Source organism: Dicentrarchus labrax, unplaced genomic scaffold (genome assembly GCF_905237075.1).
Source record: "Dicentrarchus labrax unplaced genomic scaffold, dlabrax2021, whole genome shotgun sequence".
In the NCBI taxonomy this organism is placed as follows: Eukaryota; Metazoa; Chordata; class Actinopteri; family Moronidae; genus Dicentrarchus; species Dicentrarchus labrax.
The window spans coordinates 3,200,834-3,216,955 of record NW_026136722.1 but is presented as its reverse complement, the minus strand read 5'-3'; the positions used below and the strand labels follow the sequence as shown (position 1 = coordinate 3,216,955).

Here is a 16,122-nt window from a genome sequence, read left to right as displayed (position 1 = left end):
GCTCCTCTTTTACTTTACATTTATACACTGCCACTGGACCATAATGTCAGATAATTGAAGTTTCAACCCAACTCAACTCAGTCTAACTTAAGATAAACCTGATCAAAGTTCATCATCATCCTCAGAGTTCATCATTTATCTTATGTGTGGCCAAGCTGATACAAAACTGTTAAAACAACCACAAATGCCAACATCTTAGGTCAAGCAGACAGGAGAAATGATTTGACACCCTGATGTAAAGATAATTAAAAAATAGAGATTGTTTTTCTAATCAAGCTCAGTCTCTCTCTTGCTCTCCAGACCCTGTTAGGCTGGTGAATGGGAATGTGTTCAGGCAGAGTTGAGGTGAAGTCTAACCAGTCGTGGTCCACAGTATGCAGAGGTGGTCTGTAAAGAGCCCGACTGTGGGGAGGTGGACCGTCCAATTTGGACCAAAGGGTTCCAGTGTGACAGCCATGAGAGCTCAGGCTCAGCTAGAAACCTCCGATTAGGTTTTATTTCTGTTCAAATGCAACTCCAATTACATTCACTTTCAATAACGACTCTCCTGTTTTTGTTCAGAGCTTGATGATGTCGTGAGACCAGTAAATAACTGGGAGTGGACTCAGCAGCTGTGGTGTGTAGACAGCCAGACTGTGCTCTGCTGTTTCAACAGGAAGATAAAAGGTTTCCTCAAACAGGTCTGTACAGTGGATCAGCTTTGACTGTCTTCAGTCTGGATCTGCACTGAGGCAGTGTCTATTTTTAAATCCATATTTCTACAAGCTGGAGATGACCTGCCCAGGTGCCCTTAGCGACATCAGCTCTGACAGAAATAAGAAGTAACATCCATTTTATTATTTCAACAGGAGAAAATCAGCAGTTCATCCTCTAACATCTCTCTGTAGACTTGAATCAAACAGCTACATGTTAAAGTGACTTCAGCAGTTATAGGAGAAGTTTGGGTTTAATGGGAACAACACCTCCTCATGATGTGCGATGACTTTAAATCTGTTCCAGGATTTCCAACCTTTTTTGTCATCATCAAGATTTTTACAGAAGGTCAAAGTCAATGTTATTTTTATAGTATTTGCAGGATAAGGGCACCATTAGTTATATATTTCCAGGAAGTGTAAGTGTCCATCATGGGTGCTGTAAGCGGTGATTAATACAGTCACTTAGTGCTTTATTGTGGTCAAACGTCCGTGGTTATGAGGTGTCTTGCAAGCTAGTGTTTCTTGTAGTGGCTGTTGCTCAGTCCCATGACCTTGAAGGTGAAGCTGGCAATCTTCTCATAGAGAAGGAACATGAGGGCAGCAGTCAGCACCGTCTGCAGCAGCTTGGCCTCCAGGCCTTTAAACAGACCCAACATGCCATACTTCCTACAGAAGGAAACCAGGGTCAAAACATAAGAACTATGTTAAAAATGTGAAAGAGTAAAAGTCGTTAACATTTATTCATGTTTATGGTATATCAACTATTGTCCTCGGGCACACACAAAAGCTGAAAAAAGAGCTGCAAGAGATTTGGTATAGAAATACGAAAATGTTCTTGCACGGTGCCCACTGTTCAGACTACATGGAAATCTGATTTGTCTCTCAAATGAGAATGAGAGAAGTTTGACCGTCCAGTTATTTGCATGTGATCAGGCCATATTTGTGTATTCAGGGATCATCAACTCATCTACAACAGTTTCTGTATGCTCACTTGTGGTGCAGTTTTTCAAAAAAAGACCATAAGAGGAAGTTGTAGACCAGATAATGGAAACGTGTTCTCTAGCTCTTCATAGTAATATAGAGTCATGCTGATAATACATGTTCTAAGTCACGATGTGTCATTTTAAATAATGTAAAGGATTGTGTGAAACCTGATTCAAGAGGCCAAACTGAGACATACCAACTATAAATGGTTGAAAATGAATGGTTTAATTTGTATGTTGTCATCCAGATTGCCTAAACTGATTCTAATCTCGGTACGCCAAGAGCAGTTTGGGCAGCCAGTCTGAACACAGTAACAGTTGGTTTACCACATTTTATAACAAATCCCTTGTAATTCAACTGCTGAAAGAGCTCTGAGTCAAAATTCATCGAGTTATGCGCTATATCTAAAGAAAGGAGGTGAAATGGAGCCATAAATTAGATAAAGTTAAAACTGCAACCTTATTTAAAAACTGTTATACGTAATCTTATATGTAATATGTGTGTGTGTCTGCATGCGTGTACCCACCTGACTCTATTGACCAATAGACACTTGATAGTCCTTAGACTAGTCAGTAGTTTTGACTTGTCTGTTGACTCGTTGAATTGACCAAACTGTAGTGATTAAAAAAACAAACAAAAGTTGTTCTGAAAGCAGAATTTCTATGAGTGATTGTAGCATGTTTTCAATAATTCTGATGGCTTTGGTTTGTATACAAAACTCTTTGAGGAAACTTATAATTACACAGAAGAATTTCAAAGGACCAGTGTGTAGGATTTAGTGGGATCTCGTGGTGTTGTTGCAGTTTACAACCCCTCACCCTCCTGTTCCAAGCGTGTAGAAGAAACTACGGTGGCCGTGAAACTCACAAAAAAAGCAACAGATCCAATCTAGAGCTAGCGTTTGGTTTTTCCTTACTGAGCTAAAAAATGCTCATTCTAAGGTTACAAAAACAATGATTATTAATTTCAGGTGATTATACATGAATTATATTCGGTTTCTACTAATAAATCCTCCTAAATGTTACACCCTGGACCTTTAAGCAAACAACTCTTATTTTACATGCATAAACAAAGACCCACAGGCATAGGCACTCAAAACCTACCCTAAGAATGGACTGTATGGTCTGCAGTGGGTAGGTAACAGTGGTGGCAACAGCTTTGGCAACAGCACCGATGAGGAAGACCTCAACAGATGACAGCTTGGAGGGAAAAAGAAGAAAATGTGTCACATTTTTGTATAATTTCATATTATTAGTGGAACAGTGGCAGCATAAATGTCTTGTTTGAAGGGTATTCAGGGTTCAGGTGTCCACACTAACTGGTTAGGTGAATAGGAAACACTACCATGAGCATCAGATTGTACATACGCATACTACAAAGAGTTTTTCACTGGTTATGAAAAAGTATACTCATCAGTGAGAAGACTGTCTGTTTCTATATAGTTATTCTTAATGCCTGCCACCAGGTCAGAGTCCCTCTGATTCCCCCTTGAAATCAATGAAACACTACCACTTCTGAAAGTTCCTTGTTGGAGGGGCTTTAACTAACACATTTATCCACAATTGCTCAACAAAAATGTCATAATGCACGTGGTGTAAAATTGGGCCAAACTGTCTGCTTCTCTCACCTCTGCTTAAGCCACATGTGAACAGGATTACCAAGTGTCTGCATATCTGGTGTCTGCTCATCCAGATGATGGGATGACCTGAAGTGGCTTCCCTCCATTACTTTTTCATTAGTTAATTCCAAATGCATATGTGTGTTTTTTATTTATTCTATTCCCATAAAGTGGCACCTGTAATATTACTTATTTTTAAGTAGAAATCAATTCACACGTTTTAAAGGATTTCACCATGTGACACAATATTGGGATTTTCAAATTGTCAAACTTCTTATATCCTCTTTCTCCCTGCGTCTGCACTTTCTTACCCAGCATTACTTCCTCTAAAATGTTCATGCCCAGATTGCTCAACACATCTTTCCTTTCCTTTCCTTCATACGTTTGTATTCTCTTAATCTCTCCCTAATCTCTCTCAGTTTTACACTCACCTCCCTGGGAACTCCTCTCCTCAGCTGCCTTTTAAGGCCCTCATAAATCATGAATTGGATGGCGGGGTTCAGCACCAGCAGCAGGGACGGGAAGGTTCCGTTCCACAGTGCTCCCACACCTTCATCGCGGATGATCTGCACAAATGCATCTGCAAAAATAAAACGAACAAAAGACTGAAGAAAAGATGTAGAAAGAGGGGTCATAGAGCATCCAAATATGGCATTAAATGTCACGCACTGACTGTGGAGAATAAATGACAATAATCATGTACCCCGAATGCCAGAGTAGTTGGTTGGACGTATGTCTGCATTGCGAAACTTGGAACCTTGAAGCTTCAGCCGGGTGTTGACGACCCACAAAGGAGTCGTAACCAGTACATTTACAATACCTAGAGACAGGGAGGCAGATTAAACTCAACAACCAAAGAAACATTTTCTTGTCCTGAGTCACCACAACAAGGCTTGTATGAGGTGTGAGGAGTCTTACCTGCAGCAATGCCTATGATTAAGTCAGTGCTGGGTGCTGACTGCTTTCCCTTCAGCCAGCTAGCCTTGAGGCTGTGGAAGCAGTAGAAGTAGACAAAGTTGGAGCAGCACAAGCTGCAGATGACCGGGAACCAACCTCTGTAGGGAGCTAGTCTGCAGCGAGGGGACAGCAAACAGAAGAACACATGTTACAGGCCTTCTGTAGGGGACATAATGGTGCTTGCAATGTATGAATGGCTGTGTGCTACATTGTTTAATAGAGGTCAGAATACCAAAAAAGTACGGGTCTGAAATGTGCCAGAATTGATAAACACTCCACTATGGGATAAATATTAAGAACAGCATTTGTAGTGCTGAAAATGACGATGGGTACACTGTGACAGCAATGAATATGCTGTTTGTGAACAAAGTGTTACACATATAAACTAACAATACTAACACACAGACTCAGGAATTTACTGGCAACCAGATAAATCAACATCTGGTCTAACAACATTTTTCACTCACAGTCCTTCTTCTTTGACAATTTCTGCCAGAATTGCTGGAGTTGATTTGGCCTTCCTATTTTCATCCACTGAACACAAACAAAATGACAACTTGTTTTTAATTTATGAATCACACTGAATGTTAGAACTGTAAATAAGACTGTGTCACTACTGTTTCTTACCTTGAAGCCTCAGTCTGGCAGTATCAAGAGGGAAGAATACTGTCATGGCAGTCACACTTCCCTAAAACAGACAACACACTTTTTATTCCAGATGAAAGAAATCTTACACCAAACTCCATTGACAAATGTAGCAATTTAAAAGGTACATAGGTGTGTACACAGCTATTGCCTAATACAACTCTTGGTCTGTTTAGTGTGTTTTGTGGCGCAGTTTCAATGGTAAACAGCTCATGAGCACTGATTATACCTACTGACATTATGCACTCACTTACAGACATGGATAGTGAAAGTAAGGCACTTACCACTGCTCCGGACACTGCATGAACCAGACTCTCGTACGAGAAAACCACGGAGCTCATTTTGAATTTATGTTGTGCTTCCAACCTTTAGGTCGACTTAAAAATAAGAGTCCAATTTTTTAAACTCCCCCTTCCTCAAACAAAACAGTTACCATACGCTTATTCTGCTGCAGGCTGCTTCTCATACCTCGCTTCCTTCTGGCTGACTTCGGAGCACGGGGGCATTATGGGTAATGTAGTTCTTGTCAGGATACTCCTTGTGGTTAGGGTTAGTATGTATGATGGATAGTGAGTATATATTGGCAGAAATGGAGTATAATATTAAAAGGTACGTTCATTCATTAGTGTATAATCTTATAAAAAACTTACATCTCTCATTTACACACCGTTTGTCACTATAGGCTGGTCACTGTTATTACACAGGTACCTACAACAGCAACTCTATATTCAATCCACACTTCTCTTTCAGCCTTTGTAGAATTGACTTGGTGTGAAACATCAGAAAGGTGTAGTTATAGTCTTGACAGGCTTCTCAAAGATACTTTTATGCAGCTTCAGTGGGCTAAGAAACTTCACCTGTGGAAAAAGGTTGTAACTACACCACCACCAGGTGCAGAAACCTGTGATGCAGGATGAAGTGCATGTGTGCCACTGGAATAATTATGAGCTGTATGATGCAGCCTTATGTTATGTGCAGCAACAGGCAGCAGGAGCTATGCATGAGGCCTCGGAGCTTAACATATTACATTTAGGCAATTGCTCCCCCTGCACTTGTGTCCTTGCATTACATTTTCATTCAATTTGAACACCTAGCAACTAAAATGATAATAATAGCGAATGACGCATGTTATAATTTCATTTGCAATGATAAATTCCTCTACTATCACAGACTCGTCACAGACACAGTATCTTTGCTACGTTCACACTGCAAGCCTTAGTATCATGAAGTCACAGGACCACAAAAATCTGATTCAGGCCACTTTTGCCTGCAGTGTAGACATAGCCTTTGTGTCCCAGGTGCTATTTTTATTGTCCCTGGGAAAACAGGACATCCTTAATTTTGAATGAGAAGAGAGGGCTGAATCCCTGTTCACCCATTTTTTTCATTTTTTTAAATATAAGTACTGAACCAAGATTCATTTGCAGACATTTATTATTACATTGACATAAAAGCTTTTTTATGTTAAACAGTTTGATTCAAAGCTGCAATCAAACATTTAAAAAAAATTATTTAAGGGGATCGAGTCTTCTTTTATAGTGACTGTATGTTAAAATGCAAAGAAACATACAGTGCAGTCGGCTATTTGCTTTTACATGGGATGTTACAAACATGCAGCATGGTTAAGTCATCTGACCATAAGCACAGACTTGTGACAAAAATCAGCAATTAAACAATTGTACACTTTTGAGGGTGGAATGTGTATTAGAAAAATGAATGGCATCCACCCGACCGCTCACTTATCAACATGAACTTGGAGCAAGGCACTTATATCTCACTGTCAAACACTGGTTATACTGGGCAGCTCCCAGTTGTATGAATTACTTAAGACAGCAGCAGCTTACATACAGCTTTTTTTCTAACACGTTAACTGGTTTGTGAGGGAATTAAGGTACTGGTTCACGCCCATGTATGACATTTAAATGCAACGCAGGTGGTCAGTGAGGTGGAGCGTTCATGCTCAACATTGCCTTCAGAAGTAAACAGCTAAAATAAATTAAAATAGATAAGAATAACATCAGTCTCCAGCCCATTCACTCAGCCACTCCTGACACTGCCTCCTCTGCTCCTCACTCTCCTCTTTAGTCCTCTGTTCCTTGCTTCCTTTCTTCCTCTCCTCCTTCTTTCTCGCCCTCTCTCTCTCCTCCTCTTTGAGCTTCCTGTCCTCCTCCACCCTCTGCTTCAGCAGGGCTTCCACAGTGGCCGCCAGTGTCCGTAACGAGCGCTGCGGGAGCCACTTGGGATCGTACGTGGGCAGAAAGGGGTCTCCAGCAGAGACGAGCAGGGGCTGAGGTTCCAGGGGAATGTGGAGGAGGTGGGCATGCAGCATCATGCGGTAGGGGGCATTGTCCGCCCCCAAGCTGTAGGTGAAGTCCCCGACGATGGGGTGGCCTATTGCACTGCAGTGGACCCTCAACTGGTGGGTTCGTCCTGGAGGGAAAAGGAGGCGGTGAGGAGCCGGGGAAAGACAGAGCATTTTCATGAAATACACAAAGTATCTCAAGGTCAAGATAATCCATCTCTACAATCCTTTCTCTGATGTATGTACCTAGTAGTATAGAGAGAAAGATGCTGCATTGGTGTAATTATTTACCAATAATTCACAGAAGTATGCATTGGTGGTCCACCAATCCATGTCATTCAACTTAACTTTGGTTTATTCTGCATTTAATGTATGATGAAGATGTTTTACCTGAGGTAAGATGAACCCAGCAACCATAATCAAATGGCTAGATAAGATTTAGAGAAACTATTACATAGAAATATATTTCAGTGTTTCAGTGGCTAATCATTGGTTTTCATCTCCAAAACTTCCTGACTGTTCTGAAAATGTTAACTTCCTTTACTACTGTCCAGAAAATATTTCTCTCTCAATTAGGCACAAGAATGTCTCTTATATGTCAAGACGCAAATGAGTGTTGTTACCAGTGAGTGGCTGCAGCAGCACCTTTGTGACAGGGTCTCCGTCATACAACCCATACTCCAACACCATCAGCTCAGTCTGACAAGGCTTGGGATTCTCACAACCTGACCAGAGAAAGATGGTGGAAGAAAAATAAATAGTCTATTGTTATCTTTCCATTAGCCTGGTTGAGATGAATGAGTTGACAGGCAGTGTAAATAGATTAATCTAATAATCATGCCAAGCTTTTGCTATTGTATATATATATGCAATTAGTTTCCAACACTATCAACATTTTTAATCTTAAACTAATAAAGTCTAACCTTAAACTAGTGGAGAAACACAATCTCCAGGGTCTCAAGTCAGAATTTAAAATTTAAAATTAAAATTTTACATCATAAAACAGACACACACACTGCTGTACCTTCTGTACCCTCAATACACATCATGTGTGTTTTTCCCTCTGAAGAGTTCTTGCCGATGGAGAAGTCCAAAGTTCGTGTCTCGTCTTCCACAGAGCCACGTAGCTGGGAGCAAAAACATGTTTGAATTCATTTTACGTCCTTGCATATCTCATTAATCACACCACATACAGACGGATACATAGTAATAGCTCTGTCGTGTGCCGTGTGTGTCACAGTCACATACCAGGGCGAGGTAGGCCTTGGTGACGGTGCGGTCTTTGAAGCATCGGTACGCCCAGCCAGCGGCAGCCTTATTGAGGGCCACACAAAGAGCCCCACTTGTGGAGAAATCCAACTGATGACAGAACCTGTTGGTGCGAGGAAAGGATGATGAGGCTATTACTCTTTAGGACTGTGATGTAAGTGAGCTGATAGTAATTCCTGACCTGAATCCATAGTAGGTGCTGGGGTCTGCCAGCTGAGGGAACCGGTGCCGGAGCTGTGCCTGCACGGTGTGTTTCTCGTACCACATCTTGCTGTCAATGCGGATGTCCCAGTGCTTGTCCACCACAATGTAGTCATCGCTCTGGTACAGCACACGCAGGCTCTCCAGGCTGGCGGGCTCTGTGGCCATCGTGTGCAGCGTTTATGTGACGCAACTCATACAGCCCTGCAAAGACACAGTGGTTGTCTTCATACGTCACTGTGTAACTTTCATTATGACTGAATCAGGCAAGTAAAAGTATAAATAACATGATATTAAAAGTATTATCAGCAATATTTACTTGGAGTAAACAAGAGTAAAAATATTTATAATGTCCCTTTTAATACTGTTCTTAATGCTTTACTATTACTGATCCCTAATCTGTAACAATGTGTCATAGTTTATAAACTAATTGTTTGTAAAATATTAATATGCAGGGTAACAAGAGTCAAACTAATCAAGCTGTTAGTGGAGAACAAACTACAATACTGCCCTCTGACATGTGGAATAAAGAAGCATAAAATGGAAACACTCCATTAAAGTGAAAGTACCTACATTTGTACACATGTTGAGAGGAACAGGTAGTAGCCTCGATGTAGTTATCTTGTCTGTATTAAAGAAGTGAGGTTTGCCACACTAGGGTAATTGACACTGCACAAATGCCCTGTAGGGACACCACCCCAGATAATGTTACTTTAATATATAATCAATATAAATAGTCAGGGAGACTTTTTGGTCATGTAGCAGCAAATGATGCACTGGTTAGCATGTTAGCTCCGTTGGTGTGCAGTATGCTAACATGATGAGATAACCAGTTAACTGTCTGTCACAACACTGCGACTGTCTGCTTCACTACCAACAACTAGCCAAGAAAGATGTGTGGGATATTGTTTGGACATACCGAGAGTAAGCGTGGATCTGTGTGGGGGAGAAAGATGTAAACAAATCCACAAGTGCCATAGACAGCGCAGCCGCTCCTTCTTCTTCTTTGTTGGTTATCACCGGTGTAAAAGGTGTACAGCGCCATCTACTGTACTGACCCCTGTAACAGCATGGCTCTGTGTCCTAACCGTTCACAGTATAACTGGGGTCTATTTGTGCTGAGTGAAACGCAGATTTTAAGGTTTTTTTCTTCTTTTACTGTAGAAAATCTTATCTTTAGTATTTCAGCAAACCTCCTCAGCTCTTCTACATGTTTTACATTGCACACTCCTCCGCACATTGCACTGCATCTGTGAAATTTACATCAAACTATTACGTATATTGGACTTCTGATGCACATTACCGTACCATTAACTACCCACCCACTAGGGCTGCACTATATATATATATATATATATATATATATATATATATATATATATAAACATGTTGCAGTTATTTATTACTGACCGATATTGCAATTGTGTTTGATGATTCAGGATTTGTGGAAATTATCATTTTTGCATTACAATTTTAATTTTGATGATTTCAATAATATTTTGATCATTGTGCCACCACTCATTCCCACTTCTACAAGCAAGTTTGCATATTACACTGATATTGCACATATACATTTTCCTTGTTGTTTTCTTTCTCCAGTGTTACTTTTATATACGTTATTTTATTTTATTACCTTTTTTTATGCTATTCTAATTAAAATTATTTGTTTATATATTTTCTGTGGGTGGACCTTGGGCGCTGGAACTGCATTTTATTATGTTATCCTGTTTTGTACAATAAATGACAATAAAGCTATACCTTGAACCCTAAAACCTACTTCCCAGCTCTTGTTTTTTTTTTAAAGAGGGTCCAAGTGAAGCTTTTCTGTCGTCAGTTTGAAAAAATTTGTGTCTACCTGTGACCTCCCCATCCCATGTTCATAAGACAGATGAGTTGTGGGCAGACATGCAGGTTAGGTGAAGAACGTTTTACATTTAGGTATTATTTAGGTATAGTTCCCGTTGTGCTACCTCCCAAAAAATCAGTGAGTCATAAAAAATTTAAAAAAAGAATTATACAAAATCAACCATATTTTTAATTTGCAAAATGAATTGTTTTGAATTGAATTGTCAAGGAGTGGAACAAGGAACAAAGAGATATAAAATGTAAAGGCAAGGTCACAAAGTGCTTTATATGTAATCAGTAAGATCTTATAGTTGATTCTGAATTTTACAAGAAGCCAATGGAGGGATGCGAGGACAGGAGAAATGCAGGACCGACGGCTGGTTCTGGTTAAAAGTCTGGCGGCTGCATTTTGGACTAACTGTTAGCGATTCAAGGGAGCTTGACTAAGGTTTGTGTAGAGGGAGTTACAGTAATCTAGACGAGAGAAAATGAAGGTGTCTCTGGAAGACAGGCATCTGATTTTTGCAATATTTTGTAGCTGAAGAAAACAGGACTGGACAAGTTTTCTAACAAATCTGTAAATGCGAGTGTGTTTACCTCAGCTTGATATCACATTCAATAAAGCAGACAACTGTAATTTCACCCCCTCTCTACTAAAATCAATTTTCTATGGAAAGATTATGGATTATGACAATACTATTGAGTCTGGAATGTAGGAGTCTATCATCTTTACACGGAGGATTATGTATATTGTATTTGTTTCATCTGTTTCTGCTCTGTCTGTCTGTCTGTTTCAGGACACACACATTATTTGTGACGTCCATAAGCCCTCACCTCAACCTCCCCTCGACACTTTTATCTGGCAGGGGTCAGCAGCTCTTATAACACGCTCCCTCCAGTATTGTGAGCATGTGATATGTGAAATAATGAAATACTGTTGTGTTGTTGTTTTCCTGTATTTTTTGGGTATGTTGTGGTGCTCTGCATCTCAGAGCCACACATACCCAGTCCTTATATTGACACTGCAGGCAAGCAGTGCGTTCTTACTGTGTTATTGTTAAAGTCAAGGTGTGTGCATGTGCAGTCTCCAGTTCTACTATTTATGCATCGATTACATGGCCTGAAAACACACAGAAGAATTGTTTTATTTAAAACTGTACTATATTTTATAAGAATGGCATTTCGTGCACTGCAAGGACACCCACTGCCTCTGTATTTTAGTTTGAGTCAACTGATCATTAATAGTTTTTCTCTAATTTAAGTCAACAAAAACTAATTATGGACTCAAAATTGTTTGTAAATATGGTTGTTAATCCCAAACTCTGGCTGCAGCTTTGTAGCCAGTCTCATCTGTCCACCTACTGGAGACCATCTGGTCAAATGCAGTGTAGACAAAACACCTTACACATTTCGGCTGAAGAAACAACTCAACTTTACAGCTACAACCAAATACAAACACAGAGGTAACTTTTATTCTGAAAAAAAAAAAAGGTTCAGAGTTAAGGCATAAATAGAAACTTCTCAAACCACTCCTCAAGCATTATCATCCTCTGTGCCGTGAATCCATATTTTCAGCTTGTTCCAAACACTCATCATTTCTCCACACTAATTCCATCACGCTACCTCCTCAGAGCTCGAAGCCAACAAACTATTAACGAAGTGCTGATTGTTTGGAACATATAGGGAGCTAAAACTCTTTGGATGCAGGCTATTCTAGTAATCCATGAACACAGCCAGGTATGAATGTATTTTCAGCTAAGAAGATCAAGAATCATTATATAATTGGCATTTCATAACCTAATCTGTTTTCTGTGTGTGTGTGTGTGTGTGTGTGTGTGTGTGTGTGTGTGTGTGTGTCTGTCTGTCTGTCTGTCTCTCTCTCTCTGTGTGTGTGTGTGTGTGTGTGTGTGTGTGTGTGTGTGTGTGTGTGTGCATAAATGAGCCAGGTGTTACTACAGAATGGGATTCAAATGTGGTGTTGTGTCTCTATTGTTGGATTACTGTTTATTGTTGCGTAACATTTCAAAGAGAGCTGAATGGCAGATTGGCATGTTTAACTGCGTGCACTATGACAAGAAATCATCCCCCCACACACACATACACAGAAAGAAATGCACGTGGCACTACGCACTTTCAGTGGAAATCACAAATATTCTAGTCAGATGACAAAGGGGAGAGAGGCTTAACTGACAGACGTTAAAGACATTCCTGATGATCCCTTTCAACAACAAGGATCTGTTATTTTTCATTGATCAAAAACGTAATTATTTATTCATTCTTTTGCTCTCTTTACTATAAAATCACCGGAAATACTTCCGAATTTAAGTTTACCTGCTTGTGAAGAGACTAGAGGAGTGTTTCATCTTTTGTTTTAGGCTCTGTGGATGAAAACCCACCTGGATGTTGCATTTCTCTGGATTTACCTGACTGTCCAGGGTGACTTTCTTCATCTTGGATTTTATCCTTTGTGTTCTTTGGATGTTTTGAGTTGAGTTTAATTGCTTGGTGCAGGACTGGAACCAGTCTGATAAATGTGCCTACAATATCAGCTGTGTCTCAGGTCTTTTTCTCCACAGGCGTGAGTATTCAGGCTGTCCGGATAAAGTGTTTTTTTTCCCATTTTGGGAAGATCAAAAACACAAAAGTTGATCTTTGAAAGGTTTAGTTGGGACATCACACTGTGGGCATAAAAAAACTTTTTATTCCTTTGCATGTATTTCTGTATTTTGTTACTTTCTGAGAGTGTTGTGATCCGCCTGTACACCATGCAGAATAAGTCATTTCTGCAGGCTCGCTGCGATGAGCCTATAATGACAACAGACTGGGGCATCCCTCTGCTGCTGGCTCTGCTGCTGCTGGCGCTGCTCTATGCCTTCCTCTACCTGCCGGCTACAGCCCAGAGAGCCCTGCTGGAGCAGGCGCTCAGCAGCAATAACACAACCACTGCAATGACCACACCCGGCCAGGAGGACTGGTTCACAGAGGAATAGGACAGATGGAAACACTGGCAAACAGACAAAGAGCTTTAAACGTGGACAAGCAGACATGTGACAGCAGAGCGTTCACAGACGCTGACCTTGAGGAGATGGTGTGGATTACCCTGCTCTTAAGTCTGTCCTGTAACACAAAGCAGATTGATTGAGTTGTTGTGGAAAAACTGGCTGATTCAGTGGGCACTTTGGATTATCTGCACTCCTAAAACCATACCTATATATGACGGCATTTTACTCTGTATGAGCTACAAGTGACTGAATGGTATCAAAGGACAATCTGTGGTGGATAAAGAAAATCCTGACCAACCTTTCCTATCTTATTTTGACAGGAGAACGTTTTTAACTGCTGTTAATAGAGGGAGAGAGAGTTTAATGATAAACTGGGGCACAAATAAACTCACTAAACTATACACTTATTAGCGAGAGTCAGATGAGAAGATTGACACCACTGTCACGTCTGTACAGTAAATATGAAGCTACAGATAGCAGCCCTATTACCTAGCACTATTTTTTAACAGATTAAACAAACAATATAGAATGTTTCACTAGCTAAGCTAAGCTAATTGACCGGCACATATTAAGAGGTAGGCTACGTACGTTGTATAAATCTTCTCATCCTACTGTCATCAAGAAAAGCAAATAAGTCTATTTCCCCAAATCTTCGAAGTAATGCTTTAAAACTACCAAAATATGGTGTTCATACATATTATTAAACTAGCTCTTTTTGCTCCATTTGCTAATTTCTCTATATAATGTAGAGCATAAAGACTTACTAACTTAACTTGTTGTGTTTTTGTTATGAGCCACAATACTCTCAGTAATCCCAGTAGGCCTATTTCAATATGAGCCAAAAGTTTGAAGTGACACATACTGATCTGCCACAGATCTGGGTAGACCGGGTTAATTGGTATAAATTCCAATGAGAATTTGCTTCTTCTTTTTCATGTATTACGCTGGAGTATGGTAACAGATACTGGTGGATATTTGACATCTGAATCAGTCTCTTTGTATAGAAAACTGAATTGAAACACAGTGAGAATATATATATGTTAATAATAACCTTTACTGTTATTTTAGACTATAGCATAAGGAGTCATTTAACAAGTCATGGAAGCGCCAGCACCAGAGTGTTTCAGACAATGATAAAAGAGTGTTATAGTGTTATTATTTCTGTATTTTAAAGTGGGAGGTGTAGTTTTCTGTATATGCGTTTGCAACAGATTTACAAAAACATTTCGCTGAGGTACATGTGATATGACATGTTGAAATTGTCACCAAGGACATTTCTGTGTGTATTATTTTACTCATTGGCTACTTGTACAGTGTAGTTGAATATAGAGTTATGTTCTGTATTTAAACCAACTGAATAATGTGATATAATAAAACATCATAAAAAGATAATTTCTTCTCTATTTCTTCCAACAGAAAATGCTGTGGCTTTCTTGCCCGGAGTCAGATGCAGAGATTGATGCCACTCTCATATCTATACAGTAAATAACCCTATTAAAGGACCTGCGTGTAGGAAGTTTCAGACTGCAACTAACTGAACACCACTCGTGCCTGTATCTGACGACCTGGGAATGAGAATGGGATGTAAAGTGTGAATTATGGTGGCCACAAAACTTGGAAAAAAATACAAAAGGCCCCATTTTAAGCACAGTTTGGTTTGTCCGTTCTGGGCTACTGTAGAAACATGGCAGTTCAATAGAAGGTGACCCACAGCGTCTGTAGATATAAACGGCTCATTCTAAGGTAACAAAAATGCAACGATTCCTATACTCGGGTGATTATACACTAATGAAAAAATACCTTTGAATATTATATTCAATAGATCCTCCTAAATGTGGACCTTAAAGATACTTCCAGCAACTGGTTAGCTTAGCTTAGCAAAAAAGACTGGAAAGCGGGTAAAACAACTAGCCTGGCTCTGTCCGACAGTCCACCTGCCTGCACGTCTAAAGCTCACTAATTAACATGCTGTAATCAAAGTGAAGTCTCCACTGGTTGCCCTCCATAAGTGCATTACCTTCAGACTGTAGTTAACTGTCTCCTCGCTGTGTAATGACTCGACAAAATGGGTTACATTTTGACTTTATTATGTAATGATTTTACAAACATAAATGTATTTTGTAATAAATTAGCACACATTTTCAGTGGCTATTAGGAAATGTGGGAGCTGCACTTTTCTTTATGAACTGCAATTTTTATTTAATTAGCCGTGTGAAAAGCCCATTGCAGTAGTAAACTCTGCTAGAAATAAAAGTGTGAATTAGTTTTTCCAGGTTTCCAGAATTCCCTGAGTCTGGCTGTATTTCTAAGATGATAAGAAGCTCGTCTTGTCACTGCTTTCATGTGGCTGTTTAGACTAAGATCAACGTCAGTTATAATGCAAAGGGCGGCACCACAGGTCTAATTTAATATTTAAGTTTAATTTAGGTTAATTGTTAAAAATTGTACGGATGAACAAACTGGGTTATATTACGTTTATGTTTTCAAGTTATTACATAATGCAATGTTATTACATAATGTGTTGTTACAACAAGCATATTCCCCAGACTATGTCAAACTGTTGTTCCATGTGCATGCAGGAATATTTCAAAAGAGACATCTTAC

The 16,122-nt window shown here is 39.8% G+C and overlaps 2 protein-coding genes across 2 annotated transcripts; both read right to left on the bottom strand.

The window, feature by feature from the left end:
• Positions 1-815: 815 nt before the first annotated feature.
• On the bottom strand, positions 816-5,392 carry slc25a17 (solute carrier family 25 member 17). Its single transcript, XM_051387137.1, has 9 exons — positions 5,184-5,392; positions 4,882-4,942; positions 4,722-4,788; positions 4,216-4,367; positions 4,001-4,117; positions 3,729-3,877; positions 2,783-2,878; positions 2,206-2,291; positions 816-1,361 (listed from the first exon to the last, which is right to left on the bottom strand). Exons 1-9 carry the CDS (start codon positions 5,238-5,240, stop codon positions 1,208-1,210), a joined length of 939 nt encoding a protein of 312 aa, XP_051243097.1. The 5' UTR covers positions 5,241-5,392; the 3' UTR covers positions 816-1,207.
• Positions 5,393-6,315: 923 nt separating this feature from the next.
• Positions 6,316-9,706, bottom strand: rpusd1 (RNA pseudouridine synthase domain containing 1). Its single transcript, XM_051387138.1, has 6 exons — positions 9,591-9,706; positions 8,652-8,875; positions 8,450-8,573; positions 8,226-8,328; positions 7,825-7,926; positions 6,316-7,329 (listed from the first exon to the last, which is right to left on the bottom strand). Exons 2-6 carry the CDS (start codon positions 8,837-8,839, stop codon positions 6,917-6,919), a joined length of 930 nt encoding a protein of 309 aa, XP_051243098.1. The 5' UTR covers positions 8,840-8,875; positions 9,591-9,706; the 3' UTR covers positions 6,316-6,916.
• Positions 9,707-16,122: the final 6,416 nt, after the last annotated feature.

Excerpts from the sequence above, each read along its gene's own strand:
- rpusd1 (XM_051387138.1), bottom strand. The coding sequence starts at position 8,839 with ATGGCCACAGAGCCCGCCAGCCTGGAGAGCCTGCGTGTGCTGTACCAG. Across the intron at positions 8,574-8,651 it reads AGCACCTACTATGGATTCAG|GTTCTGTCATCAGTTGGATT; the intron begins GTCAGGAATTAC and ends TCGCACCAACAG. Across the intron at positions 7,330-7,824 it reads GCTGCTGCAGCCACTCACTG|GACGAACCCACCAGTTGAGG; the intron begins GTAACAACACTC and ends TTTTCCCTCCAG.
- slc25a17 (XM_051387137.1), bottom strand. The coding sequence starts at position 5,240 with ATGAGCTCCGTGGTTTTCTCGTACGAGAGTCTGGTTCATGCAGTGTCC. Across the intron at positions 4,789-4,881 it reads TGCCAGACTGAGGCTTCAAG|TGGATGAAAATAGGAAGGCC; the intron begins GTAAGAAACAGT and ends GTTTGTGTTCAG. Across the intron at positions 3,878-4,000 it reads CAACTACTCTGGCATTCGGG|ATGCATTTGTGCAGATCATC; the intron begins GTACATGATTAT and ends TTATTTTTGCAG.